This window comes from Lygodium microphyllum, chromosome 11 (genome assembly GCF_053477565.2).
Source record: "Lygodium microphyllum isolate KBCC chromosome 11, Lygodium_microphyllum_v1.1.10, whole genome shotgun sequence".
NCBI classification, from domain to species: domain Eukaryota; kingdom Viridiplantae; phylum Streptophyta; class Polypodiopsida; order Schizaeales; family Lygodiaceae; genus Lygodium; species Lygodium microphyllum.
The window spans coordinates 89,812,140-89,837,541 of NC_141145.1; the positions used below are offsets into that span (position 1 = coordinate 89,812,140).

At 39.3% G+C, this 25,402-nt stretch overlaps 1 protein-coding gene across 3 annotated transcripts in view; it reads left to right on the forward strand.

The window, feature by feature from the left end:
• The window catches only part of LOC148029063 (uncharacterized), a 42,215-nt gene that overhangs the window by 12,109 nt on the left and 4,704 nt on the right, over positions 1-25,402 (forward strand). For all 3 annotated transcript variants that reach the window (XM_087688655.1, XM_087688657.1, XM_087688656.1), the window contains one exon: positions 18,783-19,017. In XM_087688655.1, the coding sequence (XP_087544781.1) occupies positions 18,783-19,017 (235 nt within the window). The remainder of the gene's footprint in view (positions 1-18,782; positions 19,018-25,402) is intronic.

The following is a 25,402-nucleotide window of genomic DNA, read 5'->3' on the forward strand; positions in this document are numbered from 1 at the left end:
CAAAGCCTTATTTAACTTGCAAACCAAGTGTGCCTTGTACTACTCAATTGAACCATCAGCCTTGTGTTTGAGTTTAAAAACCCATTTAGTGCAAATAGCCTTCTTGCTAGGTGCAAACTCAACAAGATCCCAAGTATCATTAGTAGCAATGGATTCCAATTCCTCTTCCATGGCTTGCAACTAGTGTACATCATGTTGCGTGTCACCAAATGAAGTAGGCTCATCCTCATCCAAAAGTGAGATCATGAATGCATGCACATCAAGAATGCTCTTCTTCCAAATTTTATACAAAATGTGCCTCCCTATTATGAGGAGCTTGCTTTAGTAGCCTTTTTAGTATGTTGTGGAAGAGGAGTATCATTTTTACTCTCTTGGAGAGTTTGTAATAGTCATTTTGGGATTTTTTTGCTACATTTATAACAGTTTTTTCTTCCTCAATTGTTTGGGTCCATTATCGAAGGCAAAGCATGCTCAACCAAGAGCTAATCTAGGGTAGGTGGAGTAGCAATATCTTGCTATAATACATATGTTTTTGCATTCACATCAAGCATGGATCCTAATGCAAGTGAAAAAAGAACCTCAAAGACATCCCCAAGCTCATAGATAGTTGGCATCTCAATTTGATCCTGAGAATATGTTGCATTTTCAACAAAAATGACATATTTGCTAACAAAAATCTTTTCAGTGAAAGGATCATACGAATGGTAGCCTTTTCTTGTATCCAACAAAAAAGCATTTAAGTGCTTTATCATCTAGCTTTCCATGAATCTATATAGGCATATTGTAATGTCTCCGTTACTTAGTTTATTTTAAGGTGCGTATACGTGGTGTTGCATGTCCACATATGGAAAAACTCCAGAATCTCTACAAGATTTATAAGAAGCAGGACTAGTTTATTAGAATAGTGTGAAATCTCTAGTATCATGTTTAGATGACTTAATGCCCACTTTGGATGGATCCAAATATATACTATGACTTATTTTGAACGGAATAAATCATCCAAGGCAAAAGATGAATAAAAATAATTCAATTTATGAAAATCATCATTTTCGCCTATTTTTGATGGATTTTTGCAATTCTGCCTGTTTAGCCTTGTTGATTAAATGTGCTTCAATCGCTTTGAGTACCCGAATGACCATATTTGGAATTCATATGACAAAGTTATGATCCAAACAAGTTGCAGGGTAGAAAAAATGAAAAAAAAAAAGCATAAGCTTTAAAGCTAAGCGCTAAAAGAAAGCATTCTCTCTTTGTCATCGATTATGTCATCAAAAAACGTAAAAAAAGCAAGCATCCTCTCTTTTATCCCCCCTCCCCCCCTTGCAAAACTATAAATTGAGGGCTTGGGGATGACCAAAGGAGCGACAAGAGCAATCTTGACGAGGACAAGACGCTGATCGAGAAGGAGGAGACTCTATTCTATGGGACGAAGAGACATCATTCTATTCAACCCAAGGAAGGGGATACACTGAAGATCTCTCATCCTCTTTCACTCTGATCCGAGAAAAGAAGACATTGAAGAACTCTATCCTATTCTATCATACCTCTATTCTTATCTCTATTCTGTCTACTAGAGAGAGTGAAGTATTGCTCTCCATGAGGCAAGAAGAATCATCTTCAAGGCCTACATCATTGAATCTTGCAATATCCACCACCCTTGCCAATCGGTATTATTGTCGTGTTCTTCTTCTTCTACGAATCATATTTCCATCATGGCCCCAAAGAAAAAGAATTCAAAAGTGAAAATCGCAAATGACCCTACTAATGTGGAAGCAACAATTGGAGTTGCGAGCACGAGAGTCACTAATGAAGTCACGGGTGCAAATAACAACCCTTTACCAATCGTGATACCACATGTTTTTCTAAAAAAGTTATATTCAAATAAGATAAGTCTCTTGAGAAATACTGACTTAAGGCCAAGAAACTTGGTTACAAGAATTGGGAAGTTAGAGACCCCAAAAATCTAGATACCCCTAGTTAAATTCCAAGGGTAAGATTTCATTATGTGAAACTCAAGTGTCAATTGCTACTAGAATTAAACATCACTTGAAAGTTGCATGATTGATTGAAGTCATAACTACTTGCAGACATCAATCTTGTTTATGATCTTCTAGATTAGATCCTAATTGAATTAAGAATTGGAACAGATAAGAATTGAGGAGTGCTATACCTCCCCCAAGGATAGATAATGAATCCCCATACCAAGAGGGGATGTTTTTACCGCCGCAAAAGCATGAATCGGCTCTGATGCGAGAGGTCTCCCAGCAGGGATCGTATTAAGTAGGAGGTGAATATGATGCCAGAGGGGGCTCTGGCAAGTAAATCCATTTTCACACCAAGGAACTACTTGTATGGCCCGAGTTCTACTTAGGACACCTATGAATACTAGCAATAGGTGGATTTGATCTTGGTGACGTGCAGATCAACTGGATAAGGTAGCACAAAAAATTGTAATTTTTCTCATGTATGGGCAGGAGAACACACATTATGGAACATAATCAATGAAGTTGTTTTATTCTAATTGTATGTCCGTGAGTAAATTACGTAAATGAACAACTATGCATAATAGGATTTTAATTAATGAAGTTGTTTTTACATGTTTCACGTAATGTGGTAGGTAATTAGATAACTAAGAACTTCCATAGAGGGAAGGAGATCGATGGATTCCTGTATGGCAGGGTGGTCTCGGTTAGCTAAGAGGTTTCCCCAAAAACAAATGCTAGGAAGAAACTCTAGGAAGGACTGATTCGTTGACTTACCTAGGGTTTGGTCTCAGAACCTAAACTGTAAATTATCTTAGGGGAAAGGTACGACGACTATGCCAAAGCACTACAAGGGATTTCATTGATCCTTAGTCTACTACTGGAAAAAAGCCTTATACTCCATGAACCAAGGGTAATGGCAGTTGCTCCTTTCGAACAAGAAGCCTCTCGAATGACACCTCCGGATGTGAGTTAGTTGTTGATAGGTGACTATTAGATCAATTAGGAACCTTCAAGTCGGTCCTCCATGGGTAACGGCACGACACTTTCCTTGCGGGGTAACCTAGGGTTAACCAGTGGGACAAAATGCGATCATTCTTGTTAGAGTACGGATGGCGACGGCTGGAAGGTAAACTCTGGGCGATTACTAAAACGTTATCCGTCAATAAATCAAGGCGGGTACATCACACACATGAGCCAATACTATACATCCAGACATAGAAAAGTAATTAACCTTTGGTTTTCTATCATGCCATGTCTCATAAGGAGTGATCATCTTGAGTGTCTTAGTTGGAGCATGATTTACATAAATTGCATACTAAAGGCTCTCAAACCAAAACTTGTGTAGCAAACCTTTTCTTTTCAGTATACATTTGGTCATTTTTATGAGTGTGTGATTTTTCCTTTTAGCCACTTCATTCCGTTCAAGAGTCATTCTCACAATGGCATGATGTGTAATGCCATGCTCAAGCATAAATGTCTCAAATGCATGAGATGTATACTCCTCAATTCATGTGTGGTATTTGATCTTCAAACCTATTTCTACTTTTTAATTTTGCAACCAAATTTTTGAAGCACATAATTGTCAAGATTGTGGGAGAGAAGGAAGGAGTCTCGCTTGAAGCTTTCTTGCTTGCACAATGGGGGAAGACACACAAGGGTGGAGGCTGAAAACAGTTTTCCTCTTCTTAGTTGTGTAAGCCAAAAGAACTCTAGTACAAAGAAATAGAAGAACCCTCTATATGGGTCTCAAACCAAACTCAACTAACTAAGGTAGCATACTAACTGAGCCACGAACTAAAGTAGATAAGGATAGCTATCATGTAGCTATTATTCAGGGGCGGTGTACCAACCGCATCCGCAACTGACAAGTCGGTGACATAAATACACAACGGTCACCCTGGCGTATCACGAGTGGAGCTCGATATCTCAACACTCCCCCTCGAGCTCAATCCCAATTCCTGCACACCAAGCAGGTCTCTGAACTTGCGCAGCTTCTCTGCGCCCAATGCCTTCGTGAATATGTCAGCTACCTGATCCTCTGTGCTGACATAAACTAGATCAATAAGACCTAGTAAAACCCTCTCTCGCACATAGTGATAATGCACCTCAATGTGCTTTGTTCTAGCATGATAGACTGGGTTATTTGCCAAGTGTATACTACTCATGTTGTCACAATAAATGACAACTGGCCCATCTGTAGACTGATGCATATCATAAAGTAGCTTATGCAACCAAGCTACCTCACATGCAGCCATTGCTGCACCCCTATACTCAGCCTCTGTGCTCGACAAGGCAACTGTAGGCTGTTTCTTGCTGCTCCAAGTGACTGCAGCACTCCCAAAAGAGAACACATATCCACTGGTAGATCGTCTATCAGAAATACTACCAGCCCAATCAGCATCAGTGTATCCATGCAACTGTATCTGAACCCCAGTCTCATAAAATAGTCCATACTGCAATGTGGACTTCACATACCTGAGTATGCGTCTAGCCGCATCCAAATGCGGTTTCCTTGGAGCCTGCATAAACTGACTTACCAATCCAACAGCATAGCTCAAATCTGGCCTGGTAATAGTCATATAAATCAAGCTTCCTACTATGCGTCTGTACATAGTAGGGTCTTCCAGAAGCTCACCTGCATCTGTGCTCAGCTTCACATTCTGCTCCAAAGGAACTGAAATAGGCTTACAGCCTGTCATCCCATATTTGGACAGCATGTCCAATCCATACTGCCTCTGCAAGAGCTGTATCCCACTTGGTGATCTAATCACCTCAATGCCCAAGAAATAACGCAGCTCTCCCAAATCCTTCATCTCAAACTTCTGCTTCAATAGCATTTTCACATGAAGGATATCTTCATCACTGTCACCTGTCATAATCAAATCATCAACATAAATGACAAGTAGCATAATACCTTTATCTGTTTTTCTCACATAAAGTGAGAAATCTGCCTTGGAAATCTGAAAGCCAATAGTGACAAGATACTGTCCTATCTTGTCAGACCATGCTCTAGGTGCTTGCTTCAAGCCATACAAGGCTTTCTTCAACCTGCAAACAAACTCAGGATGAACAGCATGCACATAACCTGGTGGCTGCTCCATATAGACCTCTTCTTGCAAATCACCATGCAAGAATGCATTCTTTACATCCATCTGATGTAAAGACCATCCCTTTGATGCAGCCATAGCAATGACTGCTCTTACGGTTGCCATCCTTGCAACCGGACTGAATGTTTCTTCATAGTCAATTCCATATGTTTGTGCATACCCCTTGACTACTAATCTTGCCTTGTATCTGTTCACAGAACCATCTGCATTGTGTTTCACCTTATAAACCCACTTACAGCCAATTGCATTCTTACCTTTAGGTAAAGGTACCAATTCCCATGTAGCATTTGCTTCCAAGGCATCCATTTCTTCATCCATGGCTTTCTCCCATTTTTCTTTTCCCATGGCTTGCTCAAAAGAAGTGGGTTCTGGTTCCTGTATCACCTTGACCATATATGCATAGTGAATGGCTGTAAATCCATCATATTTCAGCCTATCCACAGGATACCTAACTCTGGTAGACCTGCGCAAAGTGGGTTCACTCCCAGGTGCTCTCAAAACATCCCTGGTCTTCCTTACTCCAGGTGTAACAATAGAAGGAATACCCAACTCATCATCAATGCTCTGTTCTGAGCCACTGGATTCACCATCCACATAAGAGTGACCTGCATTCATATCAAACATGGGCTGATCTACCTTCTCTTTTCCTTTTCGTGATACCTGCATACCACTATTTGCGCTGCCTTCAGAAGATTCTCCTGATCTCAATCTGCCTGTCCATGGCGAAGGATGTGAACCACTACTAGAGGATGCTCCAGGTCCACTAATATTTTGTGACTGCTGCTGTGAATTCTGTGCAGCATTACCATTTTGTGCATCTACATCATCAATCACATTTACTGGTTTATACCAGCTACTCATCTCATCAAAAACAACATCTCTGCTCACTGTAAACTTACGAGTAGAAGGGTTATAGCATCTATACCCTTTTTGCTGCAGAGAGTAACCAATAAAGATGCACTTCTCAGCTTTTGGATCCAACTTGGATCTCAGCTCATCTGGCACATGTACATAGGCAATGCAACAAAAAATTTTCAAATGAGAAATATCTGGTTTCCTACCAGTATACCTCTCCTCTGGAGTCATTCCATGTATTGCTACAGTGGGAGTCCTGTTCATTATGTAGACTGCTGTAGCAACTGCTTCAGCCCAATAAAAATCTGGCAGGTCTTTTTCATTGAGCATGGCACGAGATACCTCTCCAATATGTCTGTTTTTTCTTTCTGCAAACATTTTGTTGTGGGGTATAACTGCATGAATATTGCTGCTTTATGCCATGCTCCTGCAGGAACCTTGCAAACTCATTTGAGAGGTACTCTCCCCCTCCATCTGACCTTAGGCATTTTACTTGCAGACCTATTTCTTTTTCAACCATAGCTTTAAGAGTTTTGAAATGCCCAAAAACTTCACTTTTCTTTTTCATAAAATACACCCAAACTTTTCTGCTATAGTCATCAATAAAACTGACAAAATAATGACAGCCTCCAAGAGATGCAGCTTTAGTGGTCCACACATCAGAGTGGATTAATTCCAATGGCTTCTTACTCTCTTGAACATGTCTAGGAAATGATTTCCTTGCCTGTTTTCCAAACTGACAGGCTTCACATACCTTATGCATTTCTGCAACCTTGAATTTTGGCAAACCTGCAACAATATTTTGGGCCTGCATTGATTTAAGTCGTTGTACATTAACATGACCAATGCGTTTATGCCAGATATCAATATCTGCAACTACACCGGTCCCATGTGCAAACATTGCTGCACTCAATTCAGACATGTCTGCATCCAACGTAAACATTCTGCCCTTCTTCTTTCCTTTTGCTATCAAGCGACCTTTATTTTTCATATCCTCAACAAAGCATCCATGAGGATTAAATCTGACCTGCAAGCCCTGTTCAACCATTTGACCAACAGAAACCAGATTCTTGGTGATATTCGGGACATGAAATACATCGGACATGTATTTCTTTTTCCCATCCTGCATAGACAAGGGAATTTTTCCAATCTGCACAATAGGATGTGCAGTATCATCACCAGTCTCCACAAATCCTGGTTTTTCCATTTTCCTTGCATCCTCCATCCATTCTGCATGACCTGTCATGTGGTTTGATGTACCTGAGTCAACATACCATACATCATTGCTTTCTTCTGCACTTGTCACAGAATTGTTCATGTGCTGCACCATGAACAAATGCTCATTTCTGTCATCACCCTGTCTACTAGAAGATGCATAATTCCCTTGTTGCAGTTTTCCATTCATGATGTCATTCTGCTTTTTATAGCAGTCTTTAGCCATATGACCCATTTTACCACAGTAGTAGCATTCAACATTACTGTTTGCATTTTGACCTCTTTGCCATCCACCACGACCTCTTTGGCTCCCCCTGCCTCTAGAGTTACCACGTCCTCCTCCATAGGACTGGTTTTCTTGTGTTTGCTGCATATTCTGATTTCTACCACGGCCTCCAAATCGGCCTCCTCTACCTCTGCCTCTACCTCTTCCAGCATTTGAGTAGAAGACAGCTTCTTTTGAAGTTCCTCCTGAAGAAGATGCACCACCATTTCTCTGCTCCTCGGAAATTAGAAGAGCAATCAACTCTTCAAAATCAGGAAATCTTTCACGGACGGAAATGGATGTCCGAAACTGCGCATAATCCTTTCCTAGACCATTCAAGGTCACAGAAACTAAATCATCATCTTCCACTGGCGACCCAATGGAAGCAAGTGCATCTGCAATCTTCTTCACCTTCATGTGGTAGTCATTGATGCTCATACTTTCTCTTTGCACGTTATGCAACTCTTGCTTGAGCTGCATTTTCCTGGCTTGCGTATTTGTGCTATACATTTTTGACAGAGTACCCCATGCCTCCTTTGGCGTACTTGCATCCTGAATATGCACAATCATAGAGTCTGAAATACTGATAGACAGCCAGTACATAACTTTCCTGGCTCTCTCATGCCATGCTTTGAATGCCTGCATTTGCTGTTGATTGGGAACATCAGGAAGAACTGGTTCTTCTTCATTTCCTGCAACAAATTCCCAATATCCTTTTCCCATAAGGAAATTCGTCATTCTAAACTTCCATGCTTGGAAGTTGTTCTTGTCAAGCTTTTCAGTTACAATCTGTGAAAGAGAATCAGACGCCATTACAGAACACTGCGAAAAATTCTGTCACTGCAAAAACTCAGCTTCACCCTCACAAGGGCAAATCTGCAAAACTGGCGAAAGTGGTATTTGACCACATAGTCACTTCCTAGTGACGATTTTGCATAAACAGGAACCAAGGATGATTCTGAAACTCCCAATGTCTCTGCGCACAAGCATAAGATGCAATTTCTACAGTAACTTTTCACCGACCTATAGAACAGTGGCTAAACAGCATAAAACTGAGCCTTTTCCTGAGTGCGTGCAGAAAACTTGCGCCTCCAAAACAGGCCCCGAAATGGCCTCAAATCAAAAAAACAGGGTCTCAACCTGAGACAATGCCCTCTTGCTTCACCGCGAAGGGCGTCTCAACCTGAGACAATGCACTCCTGCACCTTCCGGCTGTGCTACCTGCAGAGATCTGCTCCCGAAACAGAAAATGAAAGCAACACTGCTCCTCTTACCAGAACACCGCGAGCTTGGCTTGCTTTCTTGAGCTCCTTACCACGAACAAGGCTCTGATACCATGTCAAGATTGTGGGAGAGAAGGAAGGAGTCTCGCTTGAAGCTTTCTTGCTTGCACAATGGGGGAAGACACACAAGGGTGGAGGCTGAAAACAGTTTTCCTCTTCTTAGTTGTGTAAGCCAAAAGAACTCTAGTACAAAGAAATAGAAGAACCCTCTATATGGGTCTCAAACCAAACTCAACTAACTAAGGTGGCATACTAACTGAGCCACGAACTAAAGTAGATAAGGATAGCTATCATGTAGCTATTATTCAGGGGCGGTGTACCAACCGCATCCGCAACTGACAAGTCGGTGACATAAATACACAACGGTCACCCTGGCGTATCACGAGTGGAGCTCGATATCTCAACAATAATACTTTGCCTTGAGGCCATACACCCATGTGTAATGAGAGTAGTCTTCTATAAAAGTAACATGATACAAATGGCCATTGAGATCTCTAGTCTACACAGGATCACAAACATTAGAGTGTATTAGCTATATTTTCTAAACAACACACATTGCACCATCCTTCTTAAAAGAAAAGTGATGCATAATTCCAAGCATACACCCTCATATGCATGGGGAGATGGAGTATCAATTGAAGGCAAAGCATCCACCATCTGACAATGTCAAAGTGTCACCAGACTACCAAAGCTCATATGGCCATATGGAGCACACCAAATCTCTGCATTCTACATGAGGGGAGTAGAGCATAATGGGATCTCCTCTCATATGTATCCAACAAGAAGGGACCTTTGTACAAAGTACCTTACAAACGAAGAGCATAATCAAGCTCTCTATCTCTGGTAATGCATTTGTAATCTTCAAAGATAACTTGAAAGCATTGATTGAAAGCTAAAAGTAAAAGAATGTTTTTAGTAATCCCAAGTACAAATAAGACATCCATAAGTTGAAAATCTAATCCATTTGTAGCAATGATCACAATTGTACCAATGCCACAAACATCATAACTAGAGATGTTTGCAAAAGAAACTCTCTTTCCCACAAGTGGTGCTGATTGCATGGATGTGAACAAACATTTCCAAGAAGTGATGTGCCTAGATACCCCACTATCAAAATACTATGTATATTGTGTTTCAACATCATTAAATGCAAAATCAGTCATAGATATGTCATAATTGCAAGTGGGAAATGCATAATCCTTCTCAAACAAGTTGATTGTAGCATCACCTTTTGAAGACTAAGTGGCTAATGATTCATGGAAACCCAAGCCGAAGTCCTTATATTTCTCATTTTTAAACCTATTTCTACATTTGTCTATGTAGTGGTCAAGGTTTTTGCAATAGGGGCATTTACCATCCCCCCCCCCTTTGTCTAAGTCTTGTGGGGGTAGCCTTGCTAGATACTTGTCCCACATTAGCCTTGGGTTGATTTTTCATTTATTGCTTGTCTTTGGCTTTGCCTTTAAATCTTCAAAGAATAGCTACATCACTTGATCTTGTAGTGTCATTTTTGTGAGTCTAGTCCTTTTACAACAAGAGGTTGACTCCATGAATGTGAGGGGCCATCATTGTAATGAATGAGGTTGAAAGGAGTGTGGAGAATGAGCAAAAGACAGAGGAAGAGAGGAAAAAGAAAAGAGAGAAATACTAGAAGAGGAGAGAGAAAGACATGAAAGAGGAAAGAAGGAGGAAGGAAGCCATGGAAGCTGAAGGAGAAGGTGAAGAGTCAGAAGGTGAAGAGTCAGTTCTTGATTATGTCTAGATATCCTAAATTGGGTCTCTTATACCTTATATACCCTAGTTAATGTGAGTGGGTATTTAACCCCTAGTTCCCATGTATCTTGCCCATTACATTCTATCTTGACTCTAAAAGTTTTTCCCTTAAAAATAGAAGACAATTGGAGGAACTTGACAGAGTGGATAAGGAGGGGGGTGCGTAGTACTACTCTAATCTACATTACAATGAAAAGATTGGGTGAAGACTATGGATAGCATATTGTCCACTATAGGCTTGCTGAGGCAAATCTATCACAACTTTTGATGGGATGCTCCAAATGGGACGCGACGCATGTCAAAACCAACAAAGCTTATGATAAGCACTTTTATCTCATATATGAAAAACATGGTTGTAATTAACACAAATACAAATTTGTTCTAAAACAATGTGTAGTCTATAGGTAGTGTGGGATTAAAAATGGGTATATCCAACTAGTCTTTAGCACATTGGGCCTCTTAGAAGTGAGTAAACTCTTCCACGATTGTGGTTGGGTGCCAAGAGGCTTCTTCTAGGGGTAGGCCTTGCCATTTGATGAGGTATTCCTTGATAGATCGAGATCTCAAGTATTTATCTTATTACCCAATGATTGCCTCAAGGATATACCATCTTCATCTATGGGAGATAACTCTTCCTTACAGTCCATTGAGGTGCCAATGAAAGGCTTCAACTGACTGACATGAAACACATTGTGAATCTTGGTGGTGGAAAGGAACTCTAATTGGTAAGCTAAGTTGCCAACTCTCTTGAGGATTCGATAGGGGCCATAGAATTGGTGGGCCATCTTGTTACTCCTACCCTCCTTGAGAGTGGAGTAATGGAGCTTAGACACATTCAAGAGGACGAGATCTCCCTCTTGGAATTCCAAAATGCCTTATTTTCTCATTAGCATAAAGCTTCATGTGGCCTTGTGCCTTTTGAATATTCACTTTGCATTGCTAAAGTAGGGCCTACATGCACTCTAACTCTTGTTTACTCTGGGCATTGATCTTATCATTGACAAGATCGTAGGGAGGGGAACCTTATACATGTATAATACCTCAAAAGGAGAAACCTCAATGCTAGAGTGGGTGAAGTTGTTATATGCAAATTCATCCAAGTGGAGACACATATTCCAACTATGTTGTACATCATGGCAAAAAGTGCCATAGTTAGGTCCCAAGCCATTTATTTACCCTTTTGGTCTGACCATCAGTCTTACTCTAGGTGGTATGTAGTGGATGGAGTAAGCTTGATGCCCATAGATATAAAAATTGCCTACCAAAAGTTCCTTATAGACTTGGCATCTCGATCTTGCATTATGACTTGTGGTAACCCATACAACTTAAATACATGCTCCATAAACTAATGGCCACTTGAGAGGCAATGTATTAGGTCTTAATTGGGATAAGGTAGGCAGCCTTAGTGAGACAATCAACTACCACATATATACTATTCCATCCTTTTAGTGATGACGAGGCCAATAATTAAATCCATAGTAATATATATCCATTTTCCTTTAGTAATAGGGAGGGGTTGTAAGAGACCATCGGGTCTAAGGGTGATGTCCTTGTTTCATTGGCATGGAACACAATTGGCCACAAAATCCTTGAGATCCCTCCATAGTCCCTTCCAATGAAAGCTCTTGGCAATCCTATCATAAGTTTATGAAAACACCCAAATGACTAGTAATGGGGTAAGAATGTATCTCTTCCATGATCTTCCATGTGAAGGGAAGGTGTGGGGGATGATAATCTTGCCACAGGACCAAATAAGGCTATTTTTGAGCTCATATTAAGAATTTTCATCCATTATCCTATACTATAATTTTTGAAATATGTAGATGAAGTCATCATTCAACAAATAGTCATCTTGAAGCTCCTCAATCCAATCACAATACAACTTTGAAATGAAAGACACTCTGTATGCTTAGATCCATAATAGTGAATCATCCACTATATTATCTTTGCCCCTAGTGTGAGAGATGTCAAAGTCATAATTCTGCAAAGTTTCCACCTATCTCCTCTGCTTAGGAGTCAAAGCAGACAAATTTAGGAAGTATTGGAGGACTCGATGGTTGCTCTTTACTCTAAACTGACTACCATATAGGTAATGGTGCCATTTCTTAATAGCATGGAGGATGGCCAGTATCTCTTGGTCATAAATATTCATTTATATCTTCTTTTCATCAAGCTTATGACTCCCAAAAGTAATCACACCATGCTCGTATAGTAATACAACACAAATACATCAGCCCCCCGCTGCTAACATCACATTGAATGGAAAATTCTTTTAAGAAGCTAGGGTATACAAGGATGGGGACTAAAGTAAGTGTTTCCTTCAAATGGTTAAAGCTACAATCAGTAATAGCATCCCAAAATAATGATTCCTTCTTTAACTAATCAATCAAAGAGGCTGCAATGGTAGCATAGTGCTTGATGAAGCATCTATAAAATGAAGAGAGACCAAGGAAATCATGTAATGAGGTAGTGTTGGATGGTGTGGGCCAATCCTTAACTGATTACACCTTTTTAGGGTTAGTCTATATGCAATTTTCACTAATGATGTGCCCTAAGTACTCCACTGATGTTTGCATGAAGATGAACTTACTTTACTTAGTAAATACCTTATGTTTTCTTAAGACATCAAACACCCTTCTAACATGTACTAAGTGCTCCTCTTGTGATTTGCTGTAAATGGGAATACCATTTAAAAAAATGAGCATAAAATTGAACAAGAAGGGACGTAATATTTTATTCATGAGGCTCTAAAATGTGGTAGGGACATTAGTCAATCCAAAATGCATCACTAGAAAATGATAACACCCATGATCAGTCCTGAAAGCCATTTTGATCTCATCACCCTCCCTCATGTGTATATGATGATAGCCAATGTGCAGATCAATCTTAGTGAACTCATCCAACAAGTCATTAATTCGTGGGATAGGATATCGAATATTGATTGTGATCTTATTCAAGCCCCTATAGTCAATGCACATGCAGAAAGAGCCATCTTTCTTCTTGACTAGCAAGACTGGAGATGCATAAGGTGAGGAACTAGGTTCAATAAACCCCATCTCAAGTAAATCTTTGACTTGCTTTGCAACTTCTTAGTGTTCACACTTAGTGAGTCTATAAGGTGGTTTGTTCACTGGCTTGGAATGGGGCTCTAGATCAAGTGGGTGGTCCACTTGCCTCTTAGGGGGAAGGGCTGTAGGCATCTTCAATAAATCATTATACTTCTCGAGTAAGTCCTTCAAGGCTGATTTCCTACATACTTTAGAGAGTTGATCTAAACTTTCTATATCATGGACCTCATTGGAGCCTTTCTACCCATGATAGCCTTACTATCCATGCATATCATGGTGCCCATACATTTCATGCTATCCATACATGCCATGGTATGCATTGAATCCATGCTACCCATTTTTGCCATGTTGGCCATTAATACCATGCTATCCATGATGGGATTGAGCCGAATAAGTCCCGTTGGGGCTCCTAGGGAAAGTGGGGTAGGTTCAATTAGTGTGGAGCAAGGGTTTTATGGGGAGATTCACTGCATGGATAATGGGAGAGCTCAAGAGAGGCTCATGCTGAGTGTGGAAAGGCTCAACAATCTTGAATGTGGAAGGAGGGGAATACCCTTAGCTCTAAGAATACCCTATGGACTATGAAGCGGGTCCAATGGTGGAGGCCCTTGTGACTCATGCTTGGACTCATTTGCCTTGTCTTGTGCCAAGGTGGTGGCCAATACGGCTACAAGGGTGGTGAGGTGTTCAAACGTCTATTGAGTCTAAGTGTTGGAAAGGGCCATTTTTTTAATTACAAGATCTATTTTTGAGAGCATCTAATGATGATTGGCAACCATATCATTGTGCCTTTTCAGATGGCAGAGGTCATGTTGACAAAGAGTATGATTGAGCATGCTATAAGGGTCCATATCAGGCACTTCCTCTTGCATCTCACCATTAAAATATTTTGTCAAGTTGTCTTCTATATTCATTGAGTCCCTAGAGTCCCTAATCTCCCTCTAGACCTCCTCATAAGCCTTGCCTTTACCTTTTTGTCCTACCATTTGAATGTAATCCATCGGACCCACTATCAGTAAAATGGGTGTAACTTCTAGCAGGAAACTCTAATTGAGGATATTTTTATTCAAATCAAAGCATATGAAGGCCTCTTCAAGATAAGTTGTAAATATTTGTGAAAGAATTTTTTTTGCAAATAATTGGATCTTTATGCATGTCCTAGAGTAGTCTGCACCCTGTCCATAGTGACCTCAATGCACGAAAATGGCCATATATTTTAGACTATAGCTCTGATTGGGGAGATTTTTTATTCAAATCAAAGGGAATGAAGCCCTCTTCAAGGTAAGCTACAGGTTTTAGTCCTAGATGCAATACATAATTTATTGCAATAATCTTTCTATGATTGTTCATGAGTGCATGCAACTAAAACACTACATGTCTTAATTTGAACATGCATTGTATGAGTTGCTCATGAGCTGAGCAATCTAAGCATCATAGTAAGAAATATCCTTACCATATTGAGCATGGTCCCAAGTACATTTAAGCGTTATTTTTCTCTACCATCACTACATAAGGAAGCCTCAGTGCCATACATATTGTATTATTGCATACATGTCAAGTACCATATGTGGGTGTCTTGATCATTGAAAGGGTGTCATATCAGGGGGTATCTCATTGGGAATGGAGCAATCATGGAGTATACCTACACTTTCATACAAGTATCAAGCTCCGGATCACAGACAGGTGGGCAAACTTTTCAATGGCTTGGACTGTGCACCCTTTCAGGGTCTTAAGTGGTAAGGGAATGTCACCCCTCTTTTAGCTTACCACCTCGCATGGCATCAGCCCTTTTCCTCAATCAAAGTATACATGATAAAAAAATTTAATTATTCAACTAGCACAAGATGCATTATAAAGTAGAAATTGGGCCTTTTTATGAGATACAAGGATTGAATAAGAGCTTAGGTGGGCTTACTTTAGTAGTCCAATGCTGGCTGCCACTTACCCTTTTACAATAGCTTATTATCCACTTAGGATCAATTCAACATACACATGATTAGTGTTAGAGTCAACAATAATCAATGAGAAAGAGTAACATGATACATTAGAAAGAAAATGGAGAGCAATTAGGCTACTGATTTCATGTGGGCAGCATGTATGTAATGAAGGACTCTACTAATAAGGCATTGTGCATCCTTAATCTCTCGAACAAAGGGATTAAGCTCAACAAGTGGATTAAAATGAGAGATTAAGATTGAATTGGCATACCTCTTCAATGTTTCCAAGTCCTTCATTAAGTCATCTCGGGGAAGAAAAGCACTTCAATGGATACAATCTTCAAGAGTTTGGTCCTTCCTCTGATGGTGGGGATTGCCATGCTTTATCTCGAGTGTGCTCTTCAAGAAATGAAAGCTTCAAGTTTTGCTTTCATGGCTACTCGTAAGAATTCTTGGAATATTGAGTTCCATGTATTCAATCTAGGTTAGTGAGGCCAAGAATGGTTGAAGGGGCTCCTAGGGGCTAAGATTGAAGAGGTTTGGACTGATTTGAGAGCTCATGTTGAGCTTTAATGGCTATTCAAAACAATTCATTACTATGTACTTGGGTTTTCAGCTTATGGGAGCTCAAATGATGGAGGAGGAAGTCCAATATCTCAATCAAGTGAAGGGGGATAGTTGCATGATGCCCCGGGGAGCTTTAGGAGTGGTGGTAGTGGTTAAGGTAGAGCAGGAGAGCCAACCTACTCAGTGCAATTTGTGTTGCAAATGCAGGCTTGTTCTTAGGGGACTCCTATGGAAAAACTCCACAACTATAGTACTCTCTGGGTTGCTTGGGACGCAAGGGATCAGGTCCTCATGTTAGTTGATGTCCTAGAGAAGTGGGAGTGAAGATTTTGAGAGTTCTTAGGTAGGGCAGCCATGGCAACAAGCAAAGGAGGAGAGAGAAGGTCTAGAGCCAAAAAGTCAATAGGATTTTTGCCCTCCTCTAACTCTTGAGACTCCAACTTTGTCTTGAAACCCCTAAAAATTGCATAGGAAATAGTGATGACTTGCTAAATTGACTGTCTTATCTCTAGACATGTCAAAAGATCTAAACATAGCTCTTGCTTGCCTTCAGGAAAGTTGTCTCTAATTGTAGTCCTCTTGCTATACATGCACTTGCTACCAAAGTAACTAGGGTTTTTGGATTTGAAAAGAGAACTAGATAGAGAAAAAGGAAAGGCAAAAATGACCAAAGCCTAAAGCATTGATACCACATGTAATGAATGAGGCTGAGAGGAGAGAGAAGAATGAGAAAAGAAGAGAGAGCAAGAAAAAAGAGAGAGAAAGAATGAGAAAAAAGAGAGAGAAAGTGTAGAAGAGGAGAGAGAAAGAAAAGAGAGGAGAAGGAGGAAGGAAGCCATGGAAGCTAAAGGAGAATGTGAAAAGTTAGTTCTTGATTATGTCTAGAAGAGGAGAGAGAAAGATAGGAAAGAGAGGAGGAGGAGGAGGAGGAGGAAGGAAGCCATGGAAACTAAAGGAGAATGTGAAGAGTCAGTTCTTGATTATATCTAGATGCCCTAAACTGAGTCTCTTATACACTATATACCATACTCTTTGTGACTAGGTATCTAACCATTAGTTCCCTTGTATCTCACTTGTTACAATCCTGTCCCCTCAAGGAAATTTTCAATGAATTATGACTCATTGTGTATCACCTTATCAAATATTTAGCAACTTCTATCACAAATCATGTATGTTGAGCATTATCTTCATTGGGCATCACCTCATCAAATGTTTAGCAACTTCTCTCACAAATCCTATATGTAGGTAAGGTAAACTATTATGCCATCACCCTCATCCATGTGCATATTTTCAAGATGTTTTCTTAAGTAAGAAACATTGGCCTCATTCCTAGCTACAAACATACATTCAAGAACATCCCATGCTACCTTCAAAAATGTATAAGATTGAATATGAGGTATTATTGCTCTTTTGACTCTAATAGAGAAGTTAAATACAAGGCATATGCATCTTTAGAGTCCCATCTCCTCCTAAGGAGGACTGGGAGAAATAGCAAGGGCAATTGGCTATCATCTAGTATCTCTTTGGGGTGTTTGTGGAGTAATACCTCTTAGCCAAATTACATGTTTCATGAAAAAACCAAGCACATAAAAGTGAGGCAATTTTTTATTTTGAGCAATAGAAAGTTTTTACTTTGAGTAAAGGAAGTGTAATACATAGTAAAATTACAAATAAGGGAGCATGTAGGCATGCTAGAGCATTTCCCTCTCTTTTTTGCATTTGCAGTGTTACCTAGTCCTTTGAGTAATAAAAACATTCTAAAATTATTGACATGAAAAATTATAATAGTTCTTTAACAATCACACTCTATGATATAAATTCCAAGAGAATAATAAAGTTTGTAGTATGTTGCATAATCACACTTTGAGATCAACCACAACCTCTTTTATGAAAGTTAAGAGGAATGTATGTTAGCACATGGCTTAAGGAAATGTATTCACCATTTCTATGCTTGATTTATTATAGGATACATGGGCTAATAGAGGAATGCCTATTAGCTCCCCATTAGATTTATTTCTGAAGTTATTTTATTTAAAAATAATAATAGTCGATTTATATTCTTTGTTTAAAAAACTAGGATATTTTGATAATTTTCATCTAGTAGACCTGGTTATATATGAAGGATTCAAAATAATAGCAACAATGATTGGCCAATAGAGTGGGACTCAAGGATGCCTTTTTTTAAGGTTTGACAAAATCCAACATATTAAAAAATCTAGTTTTCTCAATTGTTTGGCTTAGATATATATATATTTCATAGCTTCAAGTGTCTAAAGAAGATGCATCTATTGTGAAGAATCGTCAATATAGCAGGATGGCTTGCATTTTTCTTTTAAGAGGTGTCACCTTATCAGCCCCTTTACCTTAAGGCTAGTAACACACCTTATTGGGGCGGGATGCATTTTACTTTTAAAAGAGGTGTCACCTTGTTGGCCCCTTCACCCTAAGACTAGTAACACATGATTTGATCCACCACATCTTTTATACACCTACTTACCTATATTTTCTTCTTTCTTATAATGCTTTGTTTAGAGAAGAAGAACCTTACATTAGCCTTCTACTTGAACTTTCTTAAATTCCATACATATCCTACATTAAGAAAAATGCATTTTCTTCGATGAAGTAAATTTTGTCAAAATAAAAATCTAATATTTTCACTAGTTATGATATATTGAGAATAAATTTATTCCATTTGTAACTTAATTTTTATTTCTATTGGCAATGCAGCACCAATGAGAGTGTGGATTCAATAGATTTGGAACCAACAACAAATCTTGATGATATTGGGGGAACATCTGAGACTGTAGTATCTCATGCCCACAGTGCTATCATCACAGATAGAGACCTGGGAAAACTCCAATACCTATTGGATGAGAAACGTGACCATCTTGGTGCTTGGAAACAAGAGACTTCCCTTAAAGAAGCTACATTCTCCTATCTTCTCAAATCTAGAAGTCCCAAGGTACAAACTTATTTTTTTTACTTAGAGAGGATTAAAATATGGAATCCACGGTCCACTTTTTATGGTTTTATTCGTTACTCTAAGTCCATGTGTCGCATCAACCACATGGATTGAACAAGTAGAAAAGGTTGATAGTTGCATTTGTCAACACTATATTTCTAGGGGGTTTAACCTTGCATTAAAAGCCACATACATGTTCACAAAAGTATTTTTTATCTAGGCTTTTATATTAACTATGATCTTAATACCTTAACTAGGATCAAATCCAATCATCCTTCAAAAGCTTGACATGTAACCATACTTTAACTACCCACAACATCTTCAATCCTCCTTAACATCTATGTTGTTTTTTCCTTACAATATGAAACAAGTTGTATTAAATATATAGGTAGATCATAAGAAGGGTGCATGTTAAGCTTCCTTTCACATTGTATCATTTAACTAAAAGTTGAAACCAAAAGCAATACCCTCCACAATAGGAAATGTCTTCCCATTTAATAATTTCCCATGTCCTTCTTGGAACTCAACATTTGATATCAAATAACACAAGATAGAGACCCAAGGTAGATTCTGTGACAACATTTTGAAGTCAATCATAAGTATCTTTTTTAAATAAAAAAGTGTAATACCCAAACCATCATCACATATGGATCTTTATATTTGAGAGCATTAAATTAAATGCTAGATCAAAGCCCAAAAAAGCTTCTCAATCTCAATTTCCATGAAGTGTCGTTGAAAGGAAAATAGTAGTAAAAACAAAGGAAGATATCAAGATACACCTTGTTACAACTAAATTATTTATTTTCCTCAAAAGAGGGTAATTTATCCATTTCTTTGACTTCCCTAGAAGCTCTTTTTATAGCCAAATAAACATTTTCCTAATGGTCATACCATACATAAAGGGTAACAAATTTATATCCCAAGTGATGCAACTATAGTCCAAGCTCAAGCTCATAGGTAGTATGCAGCAATTCAAAATTTAACCACTAATTAGAGAGTTTGAAAGCACATAATATTAATCATTCATTTGAAGAGGCAGATCCAAGTAATTATAATAGTCTTGTAACAAGTTTGGGTTTCACATATGGACATTTTTGAGCAACTAGAGTTTCCATTAGGAAAGGGTAGACCTCTAATGAGCCTCTAATGCACCCATGCTCAATCTTTAGATCAATTTTTCTAAATAGAGGCATGTGAGACACCATCTCCTTCCCTCCTTGTGATGATCATGTCCCCCCCTCCCTCACAATATGCATTAGGGTTTGAAGCACAGAGAGAGAGAGAGAGAGAGAGAGAGAGAGAGAGAGAGAGAGAGAGAGAGAGAGAGAGAGAGAGAGAGAGAGAGAGAGAGAGAGAGAGAGAGAGAGAGAGAGAGAGAGAGAGAGAGATGGTCAAGTTTATCCCCCCTTCCTTTATGGAGAAGTTGCTTAGTGCCCTTAATAAAAGAGAGGAAGTATACCTCCTAATTATCCTATAAATACCCTCTTATCAACCTTAGAGACAAAGGACATAGTATCCTTGGTAAATCTATTGTTAGTGTAGTATGGTGATAGGGGGATGATCATGGATTGGGAAAGTAGATAAGTGGGAGTTAGTATTAAGGTTAAGCTAGACAGTGAAGAAAATGTAATTTCTTAAATTTAATAGCTTGCACGCACGCACACACACACGCACACGCACACGCACACGCACACACAGAGGCATGCACACACCCACACACACACACGTGTGTGTGTGTGTGTGTGTGTGTGTGTGTGTGTGTGTGTGTGTGTGTGTGTGTGTGTGTGTGTGTGTGTGTGTGTGTGTGTGTGTGTGTGTGTGTGTGTGTGTGTGTGTGTGTGTGTGTGTGTGTGTGTGTGTGTGTGTGTGTGTGTGTGTGTGTGTGTGTGTGTGTGTGTGTGTGTGTGTGTGTGTGTGTGTGTGTGTGTGTGTGTGTGTGTGTGTGTGTGTGTGTGTGTGTGTGTGTGTGTGTGTGTGGGGAGAGATTTAAGGGAAGAATCGAATAAAGTTAGCCTAATTACCCTAGTATTATACGCTAGACCCTGAACTATTAGCACAATATTATGTTGGGGGAAAGGAAATAATGTTGTTAGTATAGAAATGACTATATTGGAAATGATCTAGAAGAAGGTAAGGGTTAGTGATATTAGTTAGCATAGGATTAAGTAAGAGGGGTAGGTATATAGGAAGAGAGAAGCTATATAAGTTAATAAGAAGGAAAGAGAGAAGATGTAAAGAAGAGTGTGATTGTACAAATAGAAGAAGGAAGAGAGAGTATGAGTCACTCAATCATCATTGACCTTTTCTATATAACTACATAGATCCTTGTTGTAATGTACCCATTATGCAATTGATACTTATAATATACTGTGAATTTTAAAAAAAAACTAAAATTAATGTAAGAAGGATGGTGAATGAGATAAACAAAATGTGGATCCTTTACACATTTGCGTGTGCGTGTGCGTGTAGTTAAAATTTAACCCATATAGTTAAAATATGAAAAAACTTGCACATTTTAAAATGGGCCATTTATTGATGCAGTCAAGAAAATTCAATTGTATATGCACGCTTTCCTTAAAAAATTAATCACAATTTTACAACATACTAATTTGACATCGAGAGCACACTAGGCCTTACCCATAAGAAATAACAAGGCCCAATGGGAAAACAAAAAGAAATTAGAGTGAAAATTAAATTTTAAATTTGGATTTTTGAGATGAAAAAAAAATTGGCTATTTTGAAAGAGGGCATATTCAACAAAGCTAAACTCAATTTAGAGAGATTAAAAAAGATGGAAAAGGAGAGAAGCTACCGTGACCTAAATGGGCCCAACACTGGCTCTATGGCACTAGCAGGGCCTCTACTATACACCCAAACCACCCCTCATAACCTTGCGGTGGCCAGGAGTGTCTAAGGGGTATACTACCCTAACCTCTAATGTAAAACTCCGTGTTTGTATGGATTGTAATCTAATGGATAATCCTTCCCACAATCCTTAGAGGGAGTCTCTACACATATTGGTGGAATACACCACGTTAGCACAAACAAAGGGAGCACCCCTTAGCCGATTGCCACATCCCCACTATCGCTCTCTTACACCTTTGGGATTGGCCCCAAGATGCGCCATGAACACATAAAGCACATATGAAACATGCTCCACTCTTTTAATCGATCGATCCAAAAGATAATAAATAGTCCTCATTGAACATTGCCCAAAGGAGACAAATCACTAACCCTACAACTTAGGGTACCTCACCTCCTCAACATAGGTCATTGCGCATCAAAACATTTGTTGTGCATCCAGGATGATACCATGTGTTATGTGCGATGCAATTGTGTATGGTTTATAGTGCTCAAACAATTTTCCTTATTGACAACCAGCATTGTGAAGGTGCAAAACCATTTCTTTTCATGCCTTTCTTCTAAACCGATATTGTGGCGTTGCCTAGGGCCAGCACTGAGCATGCTCGTACTACTAAACACTGCCATGTATCATAAAAATATCAAAATTCATCATATTATCATCCCTTAATACCCCCCTTCTCCTTACCGCTTAAGATTGTGCATTCAATGGTGGTAGGTTTAGAGAGCACTTTTTATGTATTTTTCCTTCATAAAAGTAGTAGGTACCCACTTTAACATAAAGATAAGGTTGACGTGAGGCTAAACCTCATGCCTCAATCTTATCATACATTCACAAACACAAATGTTTTTTTTTCCCATTTTTTGGATATAAGAAACCTATTTATTTTTTTCCTTATGTTTTGTTATTTATTTATTGAAAAATGTTGATATTTTTATTTAATAATTTGGAGTAATTGATCTTGTTGAGAATTATTCTAAATTCATTCTTATCTATATAATCCATGTCGTTCTCCATGTAATCGTGCTCTTGGCCCAACACCACACACAATCTTGCTTATAGCTTGGAGCCAAAGACCACTTGTTGCTCTAACTGATCCTAGCTCTAGAACCCTTCCAAAAATGGGGATTGGACTTCATCAGTCCCATTTCTCTAGTCTTTGCATACACCAAAAACAAGTATATACTAATGACAATAGATTATTACACCAAATGGGTAAAAGCATGGGCGTTCATTTATGAAATCCACTCGTTAGCTCATACACTTGACAATGCCATAGTATCTCAAAAAAACCATTCTAATCATGTCTGATCATGGTCTATTTTATTGACATCACATTTATGCATTAGCCATTGTCTCTTCACATAAATAACACCATCTTTTAAGAAAAAAATCCTCTTCAACACCCTTATTTCGCGCCCAACACTTGTGCACAAACTTGCTTTCCTTCTTCTCGTATTCTTTGTCTCTTTCCCTCCTTATATCTCCCTACCATGGTATCCTTCCAACTCACCACCACTGAGGAAGTTACACCCCCTAGCCCTAAACTCTTGCAGATGTTGTGACTCCCTACTACACACTAGCATTGCCAACCTTCCATGCAATGCTACCCTAGTCCACCCCAATACCTAAACCATCCTGGAGCAATTCCTCTCAAGATCTATCATTTACATCTAGGGCCACAAAAATAGGCTCTTTGCAAAGAGAGTGTAGGAGTATCTATGCTTGCCCACCCATCGTGAGGCTGACCCACCAACACTCCCCATTGTCACCATTGAAGACATCTTCAGCCCCATTCTCAATAAGTATTGATTGAGCAACCTTGTAAGTGTGGCCACAAATGTAAACAAGATGCCCTCATGTTCTTGATTGAGGCCCTCTACATGAAGGCCAAGGCATTCATCATACCTAAAAAGGTAGCCTCTCTTTTCTTCTCTCCTTTTGATACCCTTTTATCACCTAGGCCCATGTACTTCTAGACCATCTCTTCATCGAGGCAAAGCACCTATCCCACAGAAAGTCCTTAGTTAGAACCATCAAAGTGATGTGTGGATAATACTTCACCCAGCTCTTTCCCCCACCCGTTCTTCCTTTATTGATTCTCTTTGCCAACTTTCCTTATTAGTGACAGACAATTCCCAGTCTCATCTTGAGACAAGAACGATGTGAGAGCCCACCTCTAACCCCATCGAGGATGCAATGGAAAGAACCAAAGACCAAGTTCTCAAAAAGGAGGATCCCCCCACCAGCACCATTTCCTAGCATCCTATCCAATAGGACCCCACCACTCCAAGAGCCTCAGTACCCCAAGAGATCCACCTCTCGTGCCAATGTCTCTGGCAAACTTTCCCTCCTCAAATCAAAGAGCCAAAAGAGACCATAGGGGGAGGAGACCATCAACAACCACAAGCCCCCCACTCTCACTTATACCCTCACTAGTCTAGACAACACCTCCTCTACAGCTACACCCCTTCCTGTCAACTTGTCCCATGCCAGTGGTAGCTAGCAGCCTTTAAAGCTCAAAGTTACCAACGGTTCATTAATGAGCCGACAGGTATAGGAGCAGGACTATCTAGCAGGGCACATGGGCAGAGAGAATGTTGCAGTAGGCAATGGGCTATAAAAGGAAGGGAGCAAAAGTGATCAGGGGTTGCGATCACATGCATAGTCCAAAAGTTCAAGAATCAAAGGGATCTAATGCCTCATTGTCAGACCCTTTGCGAGTCCCTTTGGCTAATCTCTCTTGACTGACATCCAAAGTGCTCTCTATCCCACCAGAGCCAATCTTGTATTGTCTAGAGTCACCACATCTAGTAGTAGTACTGTCATTGTCTTGCATCTTGCAATTGTCTTATATTCATGATGATTTGTGATCCTGTACTAGTCATTCCCAAAGTCTTATGTTGCTACCACTTTTTGTCTCTGATAGATGTATTGTTCATATTTCAATAACATATTTTGGGTTGACCTTTTGAGTACACTTGATAATTGATCTCATTTTTGTGACTATGCTTAGCTTTGCATCAAGGAAGCTGACTATCGAGTGTGATGTCGATGTCCACCTATGTCAGTTTTGAGTATGTATGCCCTCTATTTTGTGGCAATATTTTTTGAATATATTACAATCATTGTGGAGATGATAAGGTGCATGCTTAAGGGCAAGGGATTGCCTAACAATTTTGGACAAAAGCTATTAATACTATAGTCTACATTCGCAATCGAAGTTATACAAAGGTTCTTAATGGCAACACTCCTTGTGAGGCTTATACTAGTAAGCAACCATCTATCTTGTACTTTAGGACTTTTGGATGTGAATATTATGTACATATTCCAAAGGATAAGAGAAACAAGTTAAAATCGAAAAGCACAAAATGTATCTTTTTGGTTATAGTGATGAGAAAAATCCTTACAAATTGTTTGACCAAGAGACACAAAATATTATAGTGAGTTGTCATGTGGTGTTGAAGGAGAAACCACATAAAGTAGAGGAGGATAATACAAGTTCTTCCACTTTATCATCTA